The 24673-nt window shown below is 33.7% G+C and overlaps 2 protein-coding genes across 4 annotated transcripts; both read right to left on the bottom strand.

Annotated features, from left to right (window-relative positions):
* Positions 1102-12316, bottom strand: LOC109354501 (helicase-like transcription factor CHR28). The gene is made up of 12 exons (XM_019597050.1): positions 12189-12316; positions 11337-11473; positions 11082-11252; positions 10390-10999; positions 8702-8810; positions 8540-8617; positions 7530-8433; positions 6782-6912; positions 4082-4303; positions 2824-3423; positions 1953-2162; positions 1102-1505 (listed from the first exon to the last, which is right to left on the bottom strand). The coding sequence occupies exons 3-12, from the start codon at positions 11182-11184 to the stop codon at positions 1401-1403; spliced, it is 3072 nt and encodes a 1023-aa protein (XP_019452595.1). The 5' UTR covers positions 11185-11252; positions 11337-11473; positions 12189-12316; the 3' UTR covers positions 1102-1400.
* LOC109354499 (transketolase, chloroplastic-like) lies at positions 13567-24579 on the bottom strand. 3 transcript variants are annotated; one of them, XM_019597048.1, is made up of 8 exons: positions 23946-24579; positions 23379-23469; positions 23177-23282; positions 22704-22986; positions 22356-22504; positions 22110-22263; positions 20952-21915; positions 13567-13592 (listed from the first exon to the last, which is right to left on the bottom strand). In XM_019597048.1, exons 1-7 carry the CDS (start codon positions 24456-24458, stop codon positions 20956-20958), a joined length of 2256 nt encoding a protein of 751 aa, XP_019452593.1. In that variant the 5' UTR covers positions 24459-24579; the 3' UTR covers positions 13567-13592; positions 20952-20955. The 3 variants fall into 3 exon arrangements, with proteins under 3 accessions (XP_019452593.1, XP_019452594.1, XP_019452592.1); XM_019597049.1 differs by lacking the exon at positions 13567-13592 and adding an exon at positions 16615-16624; XM_019597047.1 differs by lacking the exon at positions 13567-13592 and having other exon boundaries at positions 20738-21915.

The raw sequence follows: 24673 nt of genomic DNA, 5'->3' as shown, positions 1-24673 counted from the left end.
AACACTTCCTTGCAGTGTCATTAATGGGAATGGTGCTGATCTTTGGCCATTGCAATTTTAATTATAATCAAGTTTTCTGCCCTGTGTAATTAAGGCTTCCGGAATGATTTAACACCCCTTTTTTCTTCTCCTGTTTGCACCACTCTCTTTCAAGAACCAAGTTTCCAAAAGTGTTAAAAAAATAGGGGCCTTGATTTCTATTTTTTAAAACAGTTTTTTTGTTGGAAAAAAAATATGGTTGTAGTTTTTTGTTCCCAAATCTTTTTTCTTCACCGCTACCACATCAGTACACCCTTTTCAGACATGTTGTATTTATAAGCTACTAAAAGTATGTTTAAAAACAATTCTTGTGAAACTGGTTTACTTTATAGTGCACCTACTTTATAGTGTTTTTGTGTGTAGAAGTATTGCATTTCAAGTATCTACAAGGAAGCAAATATAATATGATGAGTGGTCAAACATTCCAAGGGTAACCCCTTAGCATAGTCAAAAGAATCATTGAAAAGGTCATTTGCTGTATTTGGTATTACAGTAATCTTTATATATATAGACATGATTCATGTATATAGATGGGTGGACATTGCCCTGACACCTTTTCTTTCTTTCTTTCTTTCTTTCTTTCTTTCTTTCTTTCATGTATAAGACTCCTCTCTCTCTATTTGTGTGTGAAAGTTGCACATGTGAATCCATCACTGAGGGATCTGGTCTACCTTGTTGGGACCTCAAGTTGGAGTGCCTTCAAGCAATGCCTTTTTTTACCTCTTTTGGAAGTTCAGAGTTTAAGAAAAGTCACTTTTACTCTTATCATTTTCTTAATGTGATTTATTAACAGAACTTGCATGCCACATATGTGTGTGTGTACATTGAATAGTATTGTAACTTAAGAAAGTATTAATGTTCATATACTTTATGCATAGAAATACCCTTTACTCAAATATATGAAATATTTTTCATAAAATATGAATTCATGTTGACTTGGTCAAACTTTCACAGATCTGCAGCAAAATATGCGCATGGAAGCTAGCTAAGTAGGTCCTTGACAACCATATATCCTTGGTTTCCATGCATGGTGGTTTAAAATGGTAAAGATAAGACAAACAGTTAAACTAGCATAAGGTTGTATATTCATAACCAATATAAATAATAATTAGAATATTTACAGGAAACATTATGCTGCTACATGGCATAGCAATAGCATCCATGTTCTGAGGACAAAAATTCCCTGTTGTGGGCTTCAAAATAGATGTTACCACTTCAATCAGCAAGACAAGTTGAGCAACACATGTCAGCAGGCACCCCTTAACAGCCACCCTCTAACTCCATACCTAAACTGTCTATAACAAAACTTGAAGAAGACTATCATCATCATTCACCATAGTAAGCAGCAAACAATCTAGAGCCTAGACCATAAAAAGATATTTCAGATCATCCACTGTAAGACGCGTTGCTGTACCGCCAGCATGGTCTTCACCAAATGCAGATGCAACCATCTTTCTCTTTTCTTCCTGCAATGCCACACAGTCCAACCCAACATCGTCTGAGATTTAACATTCCTCTACAAATATGTAACATAAATGCTATGCTATCTACTCTCCATGCAATAATCAATAAAAATGTCATCAAAAGTAGAGAAGATGTCATAAAAATAGAAGATGGCCCAGTGCACGAAGCTCAGTGCACGTGGCTCCCGTCTGGGTGTGGTCTGGGGAGAATAGATGTACAAGGACTTACCATTGCACAAAGGCTCACCAACAAATTCAAAAAGGCAATCAATCAATATTTTAAAAAAGAAAAGAAACGGGGAAGAACAAATAATTCAAAACTTCATATCAGTTCACTTTCTCAACTAGCAGCTACAGCCTCACCGTGGTGATTCTAAATCCAAATTCTCAACCAACTATGATGGCATTTTGGCACCTAAAATCATATTCAACTAACAGGAAGATTAATACCTGAAGAGCAAGTATTCTGTCTTCAACTGTATCTTTTATAGTGAGACGCGTCACAGTAACAGGACGAGTCTGCCCAATTCTATGAGCTCGATCAACAGCTTGGTCCTCAGTTGTTGGATTCCACCAAAGATCCAAAAGAATAACCTGGCATGCAGCAACCATATTCAACCCAAGATTGCCTGCTTTCAGTGACATCAGCATAACAGTTACCTGAAAAAAATTTGGTTAGTCAGAGTAAATAATGCAATTTCGAGAAATGGTTCAAACCATACTAAATGTACTTACATAAAGTAGCATCAGTACAATAATCATGAAAAAGAGAATTAAATTTCACGATACTGCAGCTACTAAGAAATAGGTCCTCATATTACTTGGTGACATTAACAACAACAACCAAGCGTTAATCCCAATAGGTGGGGTCCGCTACATGAATTGAACGACAGCATAATGTTCAATTCTAACTCATGTTCATTGACAGTGCATTGATATCTATATGTTTCCTAATCATTTCGCTTAGGGTTTTTCTTGGCCTTCCTTTTTTTCTAGAAATTGGACTAACCTCCATTTGATCTACTCTCCTTATTGGAGCTAATGGTCTCCTCCGCACATGTTCAAACCACTTAGACGTGATTCTACCATCTATTCTACAATAGGATTTATTCCAACTTCATAAAAATGCATTCATTTTTAATTCTATCTTGTTTAGTCTTCACTCATCCAACACAATATTCTCATCTCTACTACATGGAGTTATTCTCTTGTTGACATTTTACCGCCCAATATTCATTCTCATAATATTTTACTAGGTTAAATATTTGCATAAAGAAATAATCAAAAGGTTGAACAGCTTTACAAATGTTGAGGGCCAAACCTCAGGATCAGTATTAAAATCCTTAACAGCTTTGTCCCTTGCAAGTAGAGTCATCCTACCATCAAGTCTCCTGTATCGTATACGAATTCGAGATTGCTTCAATGCATCCTCGACTAAGTCCAACATACTAGTCCACTGGGAAAAAATTATCGCCTTTATTGGTCCTTCAGTCGTGGGCTCTGAATATTTTTTTGTGTGTTTTGTAACCTGAACATCTGAATCGCAATCTTCAATAAATGAAATATCAGAAGACAGTAAATCTCCACGGCCTCCACAGGAATTCGGTGAGCCATAAGTAGGAGCCTTCATTTTACGATTTGACATAAGAATCTCAAGGACAGCTTTGATTTTAGATGAATTGTACTCACTATCTTGAAATAGTGAATAATCAACATGATGCGAATTTGAGGAACTACTGCCACCAAGATCATCAGAGATGCAGCTTCTCAAAGTAGCTTTGGAGAAAACAACATCTTCACCAACTGTTTCTTTACAATAAGTTGCGGGGCACGTATTATCATCAGCAGTCAAAAAGTCTGATACACATTGATAACAGAAGACATGGCTACACATAGTAATAACAGGGTCTTCAGGTGGATCCTGTAGAAACCACAGCACAAATCAGTAAGAGCCCTTACTGACCACAGATTGCTATTGTTTACCACTCAGCTAAGACAGGTTAACTGAGAAAGCAAAATCTAAAAATTTAACAAAATAGGGTAAGAAAATCATAAGATTCAATAACCAATCAATAGAATGTATTCTACCGTCACTAAAATCTCCTTTGTAAAGCATCCCCCCCCCCAAAAAATATGTATCACCCTGGGATAATAAACATGTCTTAAAATACAACCACAACTCCTTGTGGTTTAAGACTCATTTCCATCATAATCACATCATTTTCTCTTAATTGAAGGTTAAGTGGTAAGAATAAGATTTACCCAACTTTGTAGGAGTGCATTTATACCACAAGGATCCACAGACAACATGTGTGACACTCTTAAAACATTACCAGTATAACCATATCCATACACATTAATATTGTCAGGGCTAAACTTCATATTTTCTCAAACCATAAAGGATGTGAAGTGTGACCTCCAAAGTTCTATATTGTCAAACCTAAAAAGCTACATCTACAATAGGAACATCAAAACTTCTATGATATATAACAAGGATCTGTAACATCAGGTTCTTATAGGGCATATTCACAACAAAGGAAATATACATGAAAACTCTCATTTTTGAAAAATTAACTCACGTTGCAAACATGGCAGATAGCAGAGGTTGTATCCAATTCCTTGAATAGATTAATGAGTAAATCCCTTGGAAGCCTTTTTGCCATTTCAATAGAATCCTGTCCGACAGGATTGGAATTATAATCTTTAACAAGAAGTGGGTGGTCACAAGCCTGACGGAGTCGTAAAAGCATTAAAAGAATATTTGCATAGTTCTGGTTCACTGTGCCAGCAGCAGCATATGCCTGCAAAGTACAACCTTTTTCATTTCAAAACTAAACCTTCAGCGCCAAAAGATAATTTAAACAAGAATATTCTAGAAGTTGCAACACAAAAGCATGCAAGAAATTGATGAATCACATGAAGATTGAGAGATGAGAATATAACATTTCTCATTACAGCATCTCTTATACTACCTTCAATCCTTTTTATAAGACCCTTTTGGGTAGTTTCACATGAATTAAGGATGGTAGTCAATATTGTTAATATCATTAAATTGGTCAACAACTAGATTTAGTTTTCCAAAATTGCCCTCCACTAATGGGTCTCATTTATTTTCTCTTTACAATCAATTAATGTAAGGATACTTTGGTAACAAAATAATAAAATGTGCGTACAAATTTGAAAAGGGTTCTATAAAAATGATCAGAACTAAAACCTCAAAAGGGCATTCTGAAAAGGACGGGAGGTAGTGTAACAAATATATTTCTTAATGGAGGTGTTTATATGGACTCCGTTTCAACCCAAGACTTCATTTGCTTTGGATAGGATTACTCTTTTGGCAATCCTTTGGTGGTCTACCCATGGGTTTTTAGAGGTGTTTCTTTGCTAGACATGTAATGCGATTGGCATGCTTTGTTACATGTTTTGTACATAGGATTTCAGGTTTTTCTTTTTATTATGTTTGTCTGGATAGTTCATCCCCTTCTTTTTTTTACTTTTCTCTTCCCTTCTAATTAAATTTATTTGCTTATTAAAAAATGTGGATAGGTTAATAGAGAACCACTACTGACAAATTTGTTAGATATCTCCAAAATATATTTTTAGTGTATCTTTGTGTAGAAAATCTTTAGAATATATAGTGAAATCAAATAGTCATCTAACTGACCAGGCAATGGGGTTGCTTCCTAATTTCATCATTTTCCTACTTTGTTTACTTAGTGACAACTGACAAATTGTTTTGTGAATTGCTTTAGTTTTTTCTGGACTAGTTGTAGCTTTATTTAGTCAACGAAATATTTGAGGTTGAGTGTTGATGGACAGACATGACAGAATGCCTAAATAGTCAGACTACTCAAAGAGTTATTGAACAAAGAAGAAAGGAAGAGTTTGACCAGAGACGACGAACCAACCTTGATAGTGGTTAGTTGACAGGACGTCTAGGATAGCGGAATGATTAAGATTTCCCCAATTTTTTGTCAGGCTCATAGGATGTGAGCTCTAATACCAACTTGAAAGTGACAAATTGTTTGAGTTTTTTTATTTGATAATCATATATTTAATCTTAATCACATACATGATGTGATTTGACAATCATATATTTAATCCTAATCATATTCATATTATGATTAGATAATCATATATTTAATCTTAACCACATAGAGAGTTTTCTAATTATCTTGGCAATCTTCTATTTATCTCAATGATCTCAACACTCCCCCTCAATTTGGATCATATATGTCGAACACATCCAGCTTGTCACATATGTATGATACTCGTGGACCTCAGAGAAACTTAGTGAAGATATATGGTATCCTGCTTCTACACTTTGTTTCTTGCTTCTCCATGAGATAAGGTTGTCACCAATGAAAACACAAGAACCTGAAGTTGACTTCCTATCATTTAGACAGCCAGCCCAATCTGCATCAGCCCACAACATCTACCTCATTGTCTCACGAATGGTTTAAATACTTGTTGGGTTACTTCTCTCATTGCCAATTGGTTTTGAGATGAAACATTAACATGGTATGAGAGCCAAAGCTCAACTTCTCTCCGGTTATCATGGGTCAAAAAATGTCATTTAGTCATTGGTCAAAGGTAATCCTTCGTCTGGTCCGATTGACTTATGTGGAGAGGGCATGTTGGGAAGTAAGTCCTACATCACCTACCCCATTATTTCGAGAATGATTTAAATATCTTTCAGACTACTCTCATTGCTATTGGTTTTGAGATAGAACCTTAATTGTAATATTATTGCATTATTGGACCCTCACTTATGATATTGGTATTATACTAGTACTTGACCTTATTATTGACTCTCACATGGTAGGATCTAAGAAGAGTAAACATAAGCAGCCTAATTATATTAAAAAAAGGCACCTCAGTGCACGAGGCTCCCACCTAGTGAGATCTAGGGAGGGTAGACGTGTGCAACATAATTAGAGTGTAAATAAATAGGTGTTATTGCTTTGTATTTCACACATCATAGCAATATAATAACATTATCGATAACCTCTCTCTTTTTTCCTCATTCACTATTTAGATCCTATAATTTTAACAAAATAAAAGAAATTGTTTGAATATATTTCAAGGCTGCAAATATTAGAATGTCTACCTATTCTACTAAAGAAGACAATCGCTTTGACTCACTATCGAACTGAATTTCTAAAAACTAGGTTTAAATATCATTAGTGAAAGGACACTCATCGATTGCTATTTAAAATAACAACATGAATCACTGGAAACTGAACAAGCCAATATAACAGATGTAGAAGAAAATAAACCTTAAATTGAGAACGTGAATCCGCTTCCAACTTGGTGTAGAAGGCCCGCTCCTCACTAGAGAAATCCACCTTACTGAGCTCAATTGTTTTAGGGGGCAAATTGATAATTGGCTGCCCATCAATCAAAGTACCTAAACAAATGCACAAGTGTGGCAAATAAGCATCCCATGCAGTAAATTTGACACCAACTTCAAGGAAACTCCAGCTCAAGTAAACAAATGAAAACCTAGATGGATGACATGTTCAGCCCAATCCCTTAACCAACCAAATACTGTGTATAGTAAAAGACATAAAGCATGGGTTCATTGAATTGGAGGAATAATTCCATCATTAGAAAGCATATGAAAATTAACCAACAAAGGAGAAATTTACTTGGACAACATGGTCATATTTACATGGTATATAATCTCATCATCAATAAATTCTCTAATTCTACAAAAATGAAGGATAAAGTCTCGGAGAGGAAAGTTTTCTGGTCAACAGAGGTCCCTTGTATCCTCGAGTGATGGCTGAGTAGATACTTAGGCTTCAGAATGAACTCCTGCTGATACTGGAGCAGGTAGTACAAAAGGTTGAACAGGACATGAAAAGAATTTACGAAAGATAAACTAAATGATGATCGTAAGAGGAGACCAGCGAGAATAATTAAATGGAGACTGAACCTATGTCATGCCAGGAAAAAAGTAAATGTGTACAATCTACGCAGTCAGGAAATCAGCAACTACACATTTAGAGAAAGAAAAGTCACCTTTTGTACGACGTAGCATTATGGCCCTCAAGACTGCTTGAAGCTTCTTGTAACCTTGGACAGCATTTCTGGATATCGGAACTTTAATTGTATTGTAGAATGACTTATATACAGCATAAGGATCATACCTTAGGAACCTAAAGTAGCTATACAGATCGTCAATAGTATTTTGGATAGGCGTTCCAGATAAGCACCACCTTCTTTTGGCCCTAAGGCTGCAGCAAGCTCTAGCCACCTGAGTTCTATGGTTCTTGATTGTTTGAGCTTCATCTAGAATAACCCTAAACCAACCTACTTTTGCAAGAGGACCAGAACCACAATCAAGAGAGCTGTCAATTCCCTTTCTACCCTTTCTACTCTTCTTATTTCCATTGTATGTCTTTTTCCTCTTTTTACTTGCAGAAAACTCAGAAGATAACCCAAATCTTTCGCCATTTTTTTCATCGCTTTCATCCTCGTCCACTAATGGTTGCTTTGGAACTTCATTAGTCACAATAGCGTATGTTGTGATAACCACATCATATGTTGCTAGCTCATCGGGATTTTTTGTCCTACTGCCCCCATGATAAATTAAAGCAGAAAGCTTTTCATTTCCAACTTTTTCATCAAGCTCCCTGGCCCACTGTCGAACAACACTTGCAGGACAGACAACCAATGTACCAGCAGCAGGCCTTTTCCTACTTGGTGCCCGTATTGAACTGCTTGGTTCTGTAATAGGATTTATATCATCAGCTTCTTCATTCTTTTTAATCTTATCCACATCAACAATACCATTATCATCATCATCATCATCCAAATTCAAAGCTTCAGTTTTATGATTGAATGCATCATCTGTTCTTGATTTTGACTGCAATGACCTCTGCATTAGGATAAGGGCAATCATCGAAATTGTCTTTCCAAGGCCCTGTTGGAACATGGTTTTGATATTCAGGTAAAAACAAAAAGCCTTAAATGTCAAGTGCAAATGATTAAGAGAAAGTTATTTGCCAACTAGATACATAAAAGATCACCTGGTCATCAGCCAAAATACCCCCCAGGCAATGCAAACTTCTGTTTTCCTTCTGAAGCATCCACGCTAATCCAATTTTCTGCATTATAATGTGATTAGAGCTTAAGACAAATAAAACTGCCCTCCTTAAAAAACAGCAATTATAATTGACAAGCCATAATACCTGATGTCTCAGAAGAGGGACAGACATAAGACCATCAGGTAAATCAGTCTCCGTCTTTGATCGATAGAGATCCTGCGACAACCATACCCAAATCACAATTAAATATGATGTGATTCAAGTGAATCTCAGGCATAAAAATGCACAAGGTTATCGGTGTTTACAAGTGATATGATCCTCGAGGTTCACATCAACAAGGACACAAAATTTAATCTCTCACATTGACGCAGGCGTGTTGACACACTTACATCAAGAAAGAACAAGTATTACTTATTAGGGTTTAAATTTTGATTTGGAGCTGATTTATGATTCTCTAAACCAAGCACTGATATTTAGGGTTACAAGTTACTATCTTAGTAGGTTGTTACTTTATTTAATTTTGTATTTTTAGTACTGGGGTATTTTGTAATTTTAGTATTTCATAGTATTATGGCGTTGTTCAATCTATGTAGTCGACCCTACCTGGTAGGACTAAGACTCGATTGTTGAGTATTTCATTGTATTTAGGCTAGAATTTATGTTAAGTTAGGTGTTATTGGGTTCCTGTTAATGTCCAAGTTCCCTTAATGAGTTTGCTCAAAAGCATCAAATGCACATTGTTTGTAACTATTTAAAATAATCACCATAGAAAAACAAATCAGATTTCATCCATTCTCAACACAACAACAATAATCAAATCCCACTAGGTGGGGTCGGCTACATGGATCGAACAGTATCATAATGCTCTATCATATATCATGTTCATTGACAGAGTATTGATCTCTAGAGTCTTTCTTAATCATTTCACGAATAGTTTTTCTTGGCATCCGTTTTCCTCTAGGAATTTGGATAACCTCCATTTGATCTACTCTCCTTACGAGAACTTTTATTGGTCTCCTCCGCACATGTCCAACCCATCTAAGGTGCGATTCTACTATCTTTTCTACAATAGGAACTACTCTAACTTTCTCCCTAATACATTCATTTCTAATCCTACCTTGTCTAGTGTGTTCACTCATCCAACACAACATTCTCATCTTTGTTACATGGAGTTTATTCTCTTGTTGACATTTTACAGCTCAACACTCAGTCCATATAACATTGCATATCTTATAGTCATGTTGTAAGCTTCCCCTTAAGCTTGAGTGGTACATTTGTATCTTAAGGAGAAGTTTTAACGCACGCTATAAGACTTGATGTTATATGAGACTAAATGTTAGGTTGTAAAATGTCACCAAGAGAATAAGTCCTACTACCATCACAATGGACATACCAACATCGAATAATAATTTCAACGCCCTGAAATAAAATACAATACTAATAACCTAATGGGCATGTAAAAGAATGCCTGATGCACGCATTTATAGTTCAATACCTTCTAAGAAAATGTCTCCAAACATAAAAAACAACAAAAACATAAAAAACCAAGAGGATCAACTTCACTCCACTTATATTCAGGTGCACTGCATCTTGAACCCAACTTCTCGACATCTATCACCAATTTCCCGAAGAGTCAACTATGACAATGTGACATTAAGGCCCTAATGAAGCTCACAGTTCAGGAAATAATTTCTATTTAACAGGTTTGACTAATGATTTCTCCTCATACTTAACACAGGGAAGATCATCATACAACTTAGAGCTTCAAAATAATTATAGTACATATAAGCATATATATATATATATATATATATATATATATATATATATATATATATATATATATATCTCCAGAACGGTATGCAGATTCACTGGAACTGGCGAACTGTGGATTTATAGCCTTTCCATGTGCCAAAGATGAAGGAAGAATCCTACTCCCGCCATTTTGAAACATAAAACGATCTCCATCATTTCCCCTGTTATAATTGTCACGAATGTAGCTCTTGTCACCGGTCATGGTAGGCCCTACTCCATGGCGACGACTATTATATGTATCATGAAAGTGACTGCTACTCATGTGATCTTTTGAGCTGCTTGCTCTGATATCAGGTGCAAATGAGGAAGATGAAAGAGCCTTTGTTATTGATGACTGAAGAGATAATGGAAGGGTCCTCTTGAAAGCTTCTTGAGATGACATTTTGTCATAATCGGAACCAGAAGCATTAGAAATTCGGGAGTTGACCGTGTGATGCTGACCCGAGTTTCCATTCTGGGTACGATAGGAAGGTTCATCCCTTTGTGAAACTCTGTGATTCAGTGAGTTGTTGCTGGAAGAGGGTTGAGTATGAGGTCTGATTTGTGAATGACTATTGACATTCGAAGTTGTGTTTGAAGTATTTGCTCCTCCTGAAGAGTTACCCTTCTTAGACCACCCACCATTGTCTGCTCACAATATCACACACACGATGATACTAATTTATACGGAAATTTTATAAGATGGGAGATTGTGGTAAAGATCACCAACCTGAATTCCTTTCAGGAGCAGCCCATTGTGGGAGAGACCTCCTTGGATCTTCTATCTCCTCTAGGTCATCATCCGATGAACTTAGACATATATAATTGTCCATTTACTCTAAATTACAATTAATCTTTCCACAGTCAACCTAGAAAGAGAACCATTAAATGCTGAGCCAACCTGTAGTAAAAAACCATCATGAGCAGCCCATTACACATGACAACAAAAGATAAAACTTCTCCAAAAGAAAACGTCTTCACTCACTAATTTTGAATAAGGCTTTGATATTAAACCAGAAACAAACCACCTAGAAGAGAACAAACCCTCCAAGTTGAGTTGATGCAATCAGGAATAGGGTCCTCGTTGTCGGGCATCTACTTGAAACCCAAACCACATTCCAGCTTCCTAATTAAACAACCCATTTATCAGCAATACAACGGAGAGTTTTAATCGAAATAGAGTAAATATCATCATAACATAAAATATAGGAGTACATTATTAGTGTTGAAGGGAACAAAAAAGTGCTATGATCAAGATAGACACCATCATTATCTATAAATACAAGTATTTCATCAACAAGGCATTGGTCTAATGGTGTAAGGCCCTGCTGGATCTCAAGATGAGAACTGGGGGCGGCACTTGTTGGTATGAGTCGTCATGCAGCCCAAAAGGGATTAGTTCAACCTGGGTAGTACCCCAAAAAAATACAAGGATTTCCACCATGTTATTAAAAAATAACAACAAAATAAAAAACTATACGGGTATAATTGAAACTAGATTGAAATCAAAAGCACAATACAGTGAAATAAAACCTAGAAAAGGGGAAACCTAAACTTAAGACGTGTAAAACCATCAAGACATTAACTTTAAGCACATACATGGAATTGATGAAAGCAAGAAAAAGGAAGAGAGAAAAATACGAGAATTGAGAGGATTGGGCTTCGATTAGCCAAATGTGTTGAAAAAATTTGATCTTTGGAGAAGGGGAATTGAAGGGTGTAGCAGCAGTATAGTTGAATCACATAGACTAGGGTTCCAGTGTGAGACCAAAACGCGGTAAGAAAGATAAAAACGACATGGGGTTGAAGCAAAAAGAATAGAAGGTTTAGTAGTTACCCAGAAACTAGTTTGAAAGTGAAAGTGAGGATTCTGCTGATTCACGAAAATTTCGTGAAAAACGAGGATTCACTTCTCCGCTTAATGACTCGTCACTAACCATTTTTCCGTTACTTCTTATATATCACTTTATTGTGATTATTAGAATTACTAATAGGAGATTCGTGCATTCATATGAGCTTGATCTATTTTGTATGAATGTATATAAGCATTAAAATAATAAATTTTGAATTTAAAAGTTATTGATGATTAACTCGATGATATTAAACTATTTTGTTGATAAATTGTAGATGTTGACCATTGACATGTTGTAGAGTGTTGTTCACGGTAGAAAATTAAATGTTTGTAGAAAATTATGAACATTGTCAATGAGACATCTACATTCATGGAATATATATGACATTTTTAATATTTTTATGTAACATGATTTTTGTTTTGAATACATGATTTGTCATTTTAGTAAGAATCAATCTTGTATCATTACATAATTTTATGGTCTAAATTTTCAATAACATTATTAGAATTTCAATTTGTAACTTGATCCTATGATTGAGAACATCGAGATTAAAAGCAGACTTAAAAATTATGGAGTTGGTATATTGAATATTTTCCTTTCAATTGCATGAGATATATCAATTTCATATAAACTATGGTATTTTCTTTCTTCCCCTATAGTTAAAGATATATTAGTATAACTTTAAGAAATAAATTAAATAGAATGTATGGAAAACTGTAATTGAAAAATTAATTTATCTCAAATTTTACTTAAAACATATATTCATTGATTTAGTCGATAATTTCAATTGCTAATGTAAATATTGTTCTACATTAAAGAAATTCTTTATCGTTGTAATAATTTAGTAAGTATGGATAAGTGCTAGAGACTAATGCATCAATTGGATTATTAAAATCCAAAATCAAAAGCTCTTCTAGAATATGAACTCAAACATAACCATCATTAGACTCATATAATTATCTTCGGCCTTTAATATCTATTATCAGAATTTCTTAATCTCCGATGCATTGTCAATTAGATCTTGAATTTGAATAAGGCATATAGGTTTTCATTGATAATTTTATATAAGATTGTTTGATGTATTCAATATATCACATTTTAATATAGAATGTCACTTTGAATAAGAAATCAATGCATGGAAATATTTTTATTTTTGGTTGTTTGAATATCAATATTAAGATATTAGTTAACATTTTCCTTGTATAAAAAAATACTTATTGACCAATGATATTAAAGCACTAGATACTACCTATAAATTAATATACAATGTCATAGATTAAGAAACATTCAATATTATTGATTAATTTAAATTATAGATTGAAAGCAAAAATACTTCATAAACCAACGAAGGTAAGGCGACTTCTTACAACTATAAATCACGAAAAAAACTGAAATAAAATTATAAATTGAAAACTGTTTTTGTTTGTAAAACTTACAAAACATAAAAGTAAAAACTATACTTAACATGTCTTAAATTATTATTATTTTTTCCCTTTATTAATAATAATTGTATTTACTTTATTAATGTGAATTTCTCAAGTGTTCCTTCCAAAACTTTTAATGTTTAAGGTTATACATCTAATTTAAAATTTTAATAAATGATGTAAAAATAGAATGTAATTCAACTAGAATAATATCATTTAATGCATATTATAAGCAAATTTAAAAGACACTGAGAAAGGGGTGAAAAGGATAAAATTGAATACAATCTAATTAAAATAACTTCATTTAATTCACATTAGAAATAATTGAACTAAAAATAATGGGAGAAATATAAATGAAGGGTATCAGGAATAAATAACGCTGTAACTGAAAAGTAATGTATAAAATTATAAATGTTAATTTTCTTTTTTAGTTTCCCACGTGTATTCTCGCACTGGAGGCAATCCTGTCTGAACCGGGCACATCCACAGGTAAGTGGGGCTAACTCTCCCAACGGACATTTTTTCCATCCACAAGACTCAAACCTGGGTTATTGCTTAAGAGGAATCAAGCATGTACCACTTGAACCAACGCCCGTTGGTCTTATAAATGTGTATTTAGCTTATAAAATAATAATAACATATTTGGAATAACATGCAAAAATTAAAATATCAAAATAAGAAAAAAAAGGTTAAGTATTAATCTGTACGTTTGATTATGCATACAATTGACAAATAGATATTTGATTGTGTCTGTTGAGATTAATGACATTCTTCATTGAAATTCTTGTCACACATGAGTCATAGTATTTAATGCCTTGGTCTTAATTACCACATCACCTAAGGAAATAATTATGTCATGTATATACTAATAGTGTATAAGTTTTATATATCGTCACTTTATTATCTATTATTCATTTTTTGTTATTATTAACTTTTCAAAAAAAGAAAAAAATGGTGAGTTGGTTTTCATATTAAGAGTTCAAACTTGCGCATTGATACCCTTTCTTTGCAATTAATTGATAGTTTATGAAGTCTATCCCGAACATCTCAATATTTCAATTATTACATATTTTATTCTTTGCATTCAAAATGTTTGATGAATTGTCCACGGAAGAAAATAAATATTCTTGTTATTTTATCTCCTAGTTAATTTAATTTATAGTAGAGCTAGTTCTATTTAGATCATTGTCTACAAAAATAATTGAATTTATGAATAAGTACTTATTCCACAATGTTGTGTCTTTCTTTAGACTGTTGTACCTGACTAAATAACGAATCGAATTTCAAACGAATAGTGAATTAATTCGATTGATTGTCGGTCTTAGTTGTACATGTAGATTATGCCTCGTGTGCTAGGGAATAGCCCATAATGCTCATTCCACATGTTTAGTCTTAGCATTCTCGAATCTCCGCCATCTTTGTATCAATGTTTCAACAAAAACATTGAAACGGATCAGCTTCCGTTTTATTATTAAAATGTAGATGAGTGGAAATTCCATAAATATAAATATATTTGTGGAGGGACCCACTTACACCAAAAATAAGTTTTTTAAATTTATTTTTCAGTATAGCCGTCAATTATAGGAAAATTTAATGGGTTGAATTAGTGAGTAGATTTAAACTATTAATTATCTATAAAATGATGACTATAATGAAGAATAAGTATAAAAAAATTTATTATTAAAGTAAATGAATTCCCACTCAATATATTTTGTGTATGGGAAATTGTATAGCCAATAAAATAAAAACCTAATAAATAATGGATGCATCACATATGGAGTTTGAGCAGCTTAGGTATAGCTTTGTGGTAGAAAGTCTATGTAGCTCCGGGGAAGGAGAGATCCATATATGTATATATGACCAATTCTTTTGTATCATTCCATACGGAGATAAGAGTGGTCAGGATAATATTTAATAATTACATTTTTAATTTAAATAATTTTTTCAATCAAATAGAGGAGATAATACATGAAGTGAGACAACAAATATACTTTGAAACAGTGTTATAAAAATCGGTTTGTGCCGGTCGGTTCAACTGGTAAACCGATGAACCGGTCTCAATATCGGTACAATACAATAATTATATCGGTCATGTAATCATACCAGTTAAAACCGATCCTACCGGTCGGTTTTCAATTGAACCTACCCAGTCATATCGGCCAACTTTTATTTAAAATTTATTTTTTAATAAAATTAAAAAAATATTGATTTTCAACATTAATAATAATATATTATATTTTTATATCTAATTTCGCTGGTATGCGGTTTAATTAGTGAACTACCGATTAAACTGCTATACCATTATACCACTAACTAGTAACCTAATTGGTTTGATGACCAGTACAGTATTAATAACACTACTCTCAAATGTATGACTGTCCAAGACCCACTGTAATGAGCAATCTATTTTTGTAAAACTTTAGTTGAATATTTCATTTTTTATTTTGTTTTATTAATTTTAATATTTTTATAAATCATATAATAGTTTTATACATTTCATAATTTCACTTTAGAATTCATTTGATCACAAAGATAATAATGAAAAGACATCAAGTTGAATTATAAATTAATATCTTATTCAAATTTTAATGTTAAGTTTTATATAATATAAAAAAAAAACATTTTTATTGGTTAAACTTTAGCGAATGATGTGACTGTATACACATTAGCCACCCAATTTCCCAAATCTTCATATATGGACCTGAAATATTTTAGGGCTGTCGATGTGGTACCTATTAATATGAGTTGAGAATCTTTTTAGAAGTACAATTTTTACTATATAAATGAAATATATTTTTGTCTTGTTTTATACAATATTTTTTCTCCATTATTAGAGAGGAGTCTGTTAATATATACCTACCCCACTTAAGATGGAAACATACTTAAGATGGAAACATGCTAAGCTGTATATCAGTGACCTATTACTTAACCTATAACAGACTAGATCAGGGTATGCTTATTTTGTGAACAAGTAAGGCTCAACCTTTTTAAAAAGTCTATTTAGCTTAATAAATCAGAGTTCAGGCCCTCTGAAATACATATTAAGCCTAATAAATCGACATATTCAGTTGTATTATATAACAATGTTGAAGTTATACTATTTTAATATAAGTAATATTATTATATATGTAATTTTAATATAAATATAAAAATATATTTTAATAATTAGAGTTAGATCAATCTAGTCAAAAGTAGGCCTATTAACTTATTCAAATGTATATATATATATATGATGATCTATTTCATGACCATATAATATATTAAGTATTTAAACAGATTAACATATCAGTCCAAACTTTTAAACAGTCAATTATAAATTTGATTTTTTTTAAACAAACTAACAGATTACGCCTATACTCATATATGCTATATAAATTCGACCTATTTAACTCAAAACATGATTTACCCTGTTTCCATTCTTATCCTCGTGTGACCTAGGTAATAGATAATTGCTTTGTTCTTTCTTTACCATGTCTAGTACTTTTTTTAATCTTTGGACTTTGGAGTCCTTAATACACCAACAACTTTTTATCATGACAAATGACTTTAGAAGAAAAAAAATGAAATTTCCACTCCCTTGCTCAGTAAATGTCCAATCATTTGATAGAATCATCCATCCATCAAACTGAAGAAGAAAACATGTACCGAATCAAATATTTTAAGCTATCATATCAACATTATCAGCGTAATTTTAGGTCTTTCATACATTAAGATACAACCAACCCCCCTCCATGTTACCAAGATACACCCTTTCATTCCATGGATATTAACCTGAAGCAATGTCTAATAGAAATTATTGCTAAGACAGTACCCATAATCCACCAAATAACGGTGGGTTAGTCAAGTTTAGAAATGAATTTAGATTAAAAAATTAGATTCAGACAATATTTAGGGTCATATAGAGGATAATGATAACCCATCTCTCTCATGGTCACTCACATATTACTTTTATATATATTTATATTTAATATAGAATAATGACATCTCTTTTATCGAAATTGTATTATCTAATTTTTCATCATATATACATGATTAACAATATATATACATACACAATTTCATATGTCAAATTACATATATTCATATTAATAAGTAAAATATTAAAAAAATTATCTAAAGTTATGCATTATATTTAATTGAATATAAAATCTCAGATTCAAATATTATCTTAATCGATATTTAAGGTTGAAAGCTTCCAAAAATAAAATAATGTATATGAGTAATCGGAGGCTAAACATATAGTGAAAAGTGATAGTACGATAAAGTGATTATTATTTGTAAGAAGAGTGAATATGAAAGTGTCCATCTTCCATACCCATGTGACCACCTACGCCATTGTTTCCATAGTAAGATCTTTTTGTCTATCTAACAATGATTCAGAGCGCCGTATATATGTTCACATTCACAGCAACAAGTACTTGAATTGAACCATTTCACTATGCCCTTTTTTCCCTCTCTCACAAACCATACCCTTTTCCTTAAACTCCTTCAATTCCTATGAATAAAGTTACCCTTTAACCCTTCCTCAATAACCCAACATTCTTACTAAAAACAAAACCAAAAAGTTCATACCTTTACACTATTATTATTCTTATCATATATAAAGTCTTGCAGCATTTATTTACACTCACTTTGCTTTCTTCTTATATTCTCTCTTTCATTTCATCAAGAAGAGGTAAATGGGTGTTGTGTGTTGCTGTTTTGAGCCACGCTCGGTGCTTGTGCATGGGAAGAGAAGAGTGAGGAGATTGTTTTGGAGGGTGAAAGCAGATATTAAGAGAAAAGTGAAGGCTAGGTCTAGTAACAAGAATTTCAACTATGACCCTTTGAGTTATTCTCTCAACTTTGATGATGGTAATTTTGGGTTGTTTTGCTCAACACAAGTAAAGGGGAACAAGGGCCTAGAAGTTGAAAAAATGAGTAGCAACACTCAACAACATGTACATGATCACTTGTTTCTTTTTTGTTATGTTTTGTTCTTAATTAATCTCTAGAGTTTCTCATGCTTTTTGATATGTTTGTATCAACTTTCAAGTAAGGAGATTAGTTTTGTTTCTATTTTGACTTGTCCTTTTTTCTGCTATAGTAGAATACAAGTAGTAGAATATATTTCTTGGTTTTCTATGTTCTCTTTCATGTTATATTGGACAAGTTTTGGTGAATCACCCGTTGCTTAGATTCAACCTTTTAAATTTAATTACAGAGGTTAATTATTATTTTATCTCAAAAAATTACTCCTTTGGAATTCATGCCTTGTGTTATTGGTAAGAAACTAATCCCTTTCGGGCTTTGTGACTGACCTTCCTAACAAACATCACTCTCAAGAATTGAACCATCGACCTTGGAAATCTAGTAGACCTTACACCACTAAACTAACATCTTTCTTGATTGTGTTGATGAATACTTTGGATTAGGCTCTCAATTTTCCTGCATTTGTATGTGTTTCAATTTCCATGAGTGCTAGCAAATTTGGTAGTCGAACCCAATGTGTAAAGTGATTCACTTTAGCTTAAAGTGTTTGAAAAGTTCCCATTTTGGTGTATGTTCTGAATCTTTACCAGGATTTTCTGCAAGCTAATCTTGTTTGATGCTGACTGTTTTTGTGAGACAACAAATATCATTTTTCAATTATTATAAAATAAATTAAATACAAGATCTTACGTTTTCTTTTCTTAGTTTTTTCTTCCAGAAACTACAAAATAAACGAATCCAAATACATACCAGATTTAACCCCAATGGATCAGGGTATGTGTACTACAATGTCACGTTATTCTTCTTTTATTTTTCTACTTAAAACCATATCTTATATCTAACAAAATTTTCATTCTCTCATATATTATTTTATAATTTAGACTAAATTATACTAATATTTTTTGAACTTTAATGAAATTACATAAATATAATTAATCATGAAATAGTAACGAGTATAATTATGTGACTATCACCGTAAGAGAGATACGTGTAATTTATTTATGAAATAATAATGAGTATAATTATGTCAAACAAAATATGATATAGTGCGAAAAGATGTCCAAATAGTATGAGAGTTGATGTCAACTCATTATTATTATTCATTACAAAATTTTAAGAAGATATTCAAATTACTCTTATACTATATTGCAACTAACCAACATAATGAATAAACATCAATTTTTATATTATTTGGACTTATCATCACACGATAATATTATATTTTGTTTGATTTAATTATATGTAAAATTTCACTATTATAATGTAACTTTAACTTTTGTCTAGTCAACAAAATTAACTAGTATAATGTAAATAGGTGTCCTTAGAGCATTTGTTTTAAAAGCTCAAAAAGTAATTATGTACTGGAAGTTGAAGTGTTTAACACTTTGAGAAGCAGCATACCTTGTTAACACATGTCGATAAATAAAGGAATTTGTACATGAAAAATTGTAACTCTGTAAGCCTCGTGTACTTGACTGCCCTTTTATGTATTGGTTATGCTCTCGTATGAGATTGTCTCTGTAGAATGTGGCCTGCTGTGCATACATATGAAGCTACGAAAACGACTTGAATGTTGATTCCCCGGTGTCCTTATTTTTCATATATCCAAAAGTAGAATGCGAACTTTATTCCGTTATTATCTCTTTCATTTTATTTTTTGTCTTGTTTGTTTTCCGATGAACTATCTAGTGTTATGAGGGATCATAACGGCCGATTCGCATTCTTATCTTCATCCAAAAGAGCATTAAGTTTTGCCTATGGTTTTTTCATTTGCTTCTGATTTGTGTATGCTCATCAACTTTCTGAATCCTTGTAGCTACTATGCTCATAGATTCTCAAATAACAAAAACAATAGTTATTCTTCACCTACTCCTTATCAATTATCTCAAGTCTTAGCTCACCTTTTCACAACCAAATACATATATAGTGATGTGTGTGGATATAGTTATTCTTTTTATCAACTATTGAAATGTTCACCACCATATGCTTCATTTTATATTTGTCTGTACAATTTGTAGAATAATACTTGACTCTTACGAATACTATTACATATTATTCTTATTCTTTAACTCAAAACAATGTACTAATGATTTTAAACTAGATCCTTGAAGGAAAAAAAGCATTAGAGAAGGATATAATTCTCCAAAGAAGCCATATTTAAATAAGTGATAGAGTGAGGATCACTGAATTCAACTACATCACAGTGCAAAATTCACCAGCCAAAATAGTTGTTACAAATTCATAAAACTTCTTCAATTCAACTCATCCTTTAGTTTATGTTTCTCCTCTGATTATCATATGCAAGACCAATCTAATCTTCCTTATTGTGACTAAGGTGATTCATGAAGCAACAGATCTAGGAAAGTTCTTTAGCAGCAGCAATAACAGCTTCCTTGGTGATACCAAACTCCTTGTATATTTTCCCTGCTGGAGCACTGGCTCCGAATCGATCAATGCCGATAGCTTTTCCCTTACTTCCGACAATCTTTTCCCAACCAAATGTTGTTGCGGCCTCGATACTAACTCTAGCTGTTACAGCAGCAGGGAGAACACTCTCCTTGTATTCATCTGATTGGTCATCAAAAAGTTCCCAGCTAACAAAAGATACAACTCTAACAGCTTTCCCTTCCTTCCGTAGATCCTCAGCAGCGGCGGCTGCAATTTCCAACTCGGAACCAGTTCCGATCAAAATAACATCAGGCTTGTTACCTGATGAGTTGTCAGATATGGTGTAGCCACCCTTTTCAACTCCCTCAATAGAAGTTCCTGAGAGGTTAGGCAACTTTTGCCTCGAAAGTGCGATAATTGAGGGTCTCTTCCTGTTAACCACAGCAACCTTGTATGATCCAGCAGTTTCATTACCATCAGCCGGACGAAGCATAAGAATATTTGGCATTGCTCGGAAGCTCGCCAAGTGCTCTATAGGCTGATGAGTCGGCCCGTCCTCGCCAAGTCCAATTGAATCATGAGTCATCACGTAAATAACTCCAGCTTCAGACAGGGCAGAAATCCTTATGGCAGCTCTCATGTAGTCGGTGAAAACAAAGAAAGTTGCACAGTATGGAATGAATCCAGGGCTGTGAAGAGCGATACCGTTGCAAATTGCTCCCATTCCGTGTTCTCGTACACCAAACCTGATGTTGCGCTCTTCCGGAGTATCCTTTTGGAAATCACCAAATGATTTCAACAAGGTCATGTTGGAAGAGGCAAGATCTGCACTGCCACCAATCAGACCAGGAAGAACCTTAACAAGGGAATTCAGATTTTGCTGAGACAGATTTCTTGTAGCATCAGCAGGATTCTCTGGAGTGTATGTCTGAAAGTTGAAATCAAATTTTAAACATGATTTGATGGAAGTCAGGTTTTATTTACCTCCAAAAAAATTTTTGATGGAAGAAGTGTGATGATGAACATGCTACTTAATACGATCTTTAAAACTTCGACGACATTAGGTTTATGATATTATGCAACCAGTAAGGAGAAATCTAAAAGTTAGACGACTTTACTCACCGGAAGCGCTTTCTCCCAACCAGCAGGGAATTCACCACTAATAATATACTTTAGCTCCGAAGCTTCCTCCTTGTATTTCTTCTCATATTCAGCAAACTTAGCGTTCCACTCAGCTTCAAGCGCAGCACCCTCGGGGGTGTGGCGACTCCAATGCCTAAGGATAGTTAAGCAAGTTTTGTTCAAGATCATGAAATATCTCAAAGTACATAAACATGAAACAAAGATATTTCTAACCCTTATCCTTACTTTTTAACATCTTCAGGCACATGGAAAGGCTCATATGGCCATGCAAGATTCTTCCTTGTAGCATCCACTTCTTTAGCACCTAATGCACTTCCATGAACACTGTAGGAATTAGACTTGTTTGGAGAACCATATCCAATGGTAGTGGTTACCTGTAAAATAATATTAACATTGAAATATGATATGATCAATATCAAAGCTGAATTTATCTGATATAAGACAACTGGTATAAAAATGTTCTCACCTAAACTTTAAGGTACTTTGGTTACTATTAGTATAATAAACTCAAGTCATGTATATGATGGATTGGATAAATCCATATACTTCGATCTACGATTTCAAGTAACTAACCTTGATCAAAGTGGGCTTGTCTGTGACAGTCTTTGCTTCCTTAATGGCTGCACGAATTTCATCATAGCCAGTATTTCCATTCTTTACCCAAATCACATGCCACCCAAGTCCCTCAAAACGTTTATCGACACTTTCAGTGAATGCGATTTCAGTGTCACCATCAATGGAAATGTGGTTGTCATCATAGAAAGCAATAAGTTTCCCTAGACCCCAATGGCCAGCAAGCGAGGCCGCTTCATTAGAAATTCCCTCCATTTGACAACCATCACCCAATATAACATACCTGGAGGAAAAACAAATATGTTTTATTTTCGGCTACGCGACTCTAATGATATTTGTTTTTCCCTTATGTTTTATATCATTAGAGTCACTCATTATGAACCAGCTGTCGCATCCCTTTGGCACACGACTATTAGTTAAACACCATGCTAGTAAGGCACAATGATAGAGAGAACAAGATGTAGTAATCTTACGTATAATGGTCAACGATCTCGCTATCAGGCTTGTTAAATCGCGCAGCCAAGTGCTTCTCAGCGAGTGCCAATCCAACAGCATTGGCAATGCCCTGACCAAGAGGGCCTAAACAAAATACAATTATAAGGACTATTAGGATAACAGAACACAAGAAAATGTTGAATCATTGTAACATAAAATAAAGAGGAGTTATTATGTGACCTGTGGTAACTTCAATTCCAAGTGTCTCAAAGTTCTCAGGATGTCCAGGAGTTCTGCTTCCCCATTGTCTGAAACTCTTCAAGTCTTCTTCCTATTATTCAACCCCGAAAACATAACAAATTCAGGTTAATGAAGATGCCTAAGATAAAATGGTCATATGAAGTTTTGGTAGGGATACTTTAAAAGGACACACTTATTTCATTAATTAGTGCAATGCTGAAAATTAAATAGACAGAAGAACAACTTACTAGAGCATAGTCTTATATAGGTTCCAGTATGCTCTTCAAGCCATCTTATAACTTTATCTGAAGTTATGTTTTGTTTTATTCTTATCTTATTTCTTGTAATGATTTTTATGTCTTTAATAAACTTTATGGTCCACTAACACTTCAATTCAACCAATCTTTGAATTCAAAACATCTTCAAAGCTAACAACATTGCATTATTACAAATGCAAATCATATCAAGATCACAAGTATGAAAACAAATTTTCATCAGATATGCTCATATATATAGATCCACAAATAGAGAAAAAAGAGAGAAAAGCAAGGAAAAGTGAGTGATTACCAGAACACTATCATATCCAGCAAGATGCAGAAGAGCATATTGAAGCATGCAGCCATGTCCAGCAGACAAAATAAAGCGGTCACGGTTAAACCATGTATGATTCTTAGGATTATACCTCATAACCTCATCATATAATATATGACCCATAGGAGCACAACCCATAGGAAGACCAGGGTGACCAGAGTTAGCTTTCTCAACTGCATCAATGGAAAGGAACCTAATGGTGTTGATAGATTTCTCTACAAGAGTTACATCAGTGGTTTTGTCTAGTGTCTCAATAGCAGTAGCTCTAACACTAGAACTAGAACTAGAACTAACCCTTCTACTTGAGGAAGTAGAGGTAGGTGCCTTGCATGATGAGGAAGTGGAAGAAGAATGTGACCTTAGACCAGAGAATGATGGAAGGTATAGAGTGGAAGTGGAGAGTGAAACACGGTCTGAAGAAGGGTTTAAGCCATGCACAGCACGTGCTAAAAGGGCTTGAGATAGATAGAGAGATGAAGAAGAAGCCATGAGTTTTTGTTGAAGTGAAAGAACAACTCACAACAATAAAAACAACAACAGTTTATGTTGTTGTGTGAGTTATATGAGAGAAAGAGAAGAGAAAAATGAAATGAGTGATGTATAGATTGATATTGAGGAGATCATAGCTTGTGGAAAATCTCAGCCTGTGATTCTGGCTAGCTTTATGACTTATCTACCTCAAAATCCTATCCAACCAAACTCTA

This window comes from Lupinus angustifolius, chromosome LG08 (genome assembly GCF_001865875.1).
Source record: "Lupinus angustifolius cultivar Tanjil chromosome LG08, LupAngTanjil_v1.0, whole genome shotgun sequence".
NCBI classification, from domain to species: domain Eukaryota; kingdom Viridiplantae; phylum Streptophyta; class Magnoliopsida; order Fabales; family Fabaceae; genus Lupinus; species Lupinus angustifolius.
Note: the sequence above shows the minus strand (reverse complement) of the source record. Positions and strands in the feature narration are given on the sequence as shown.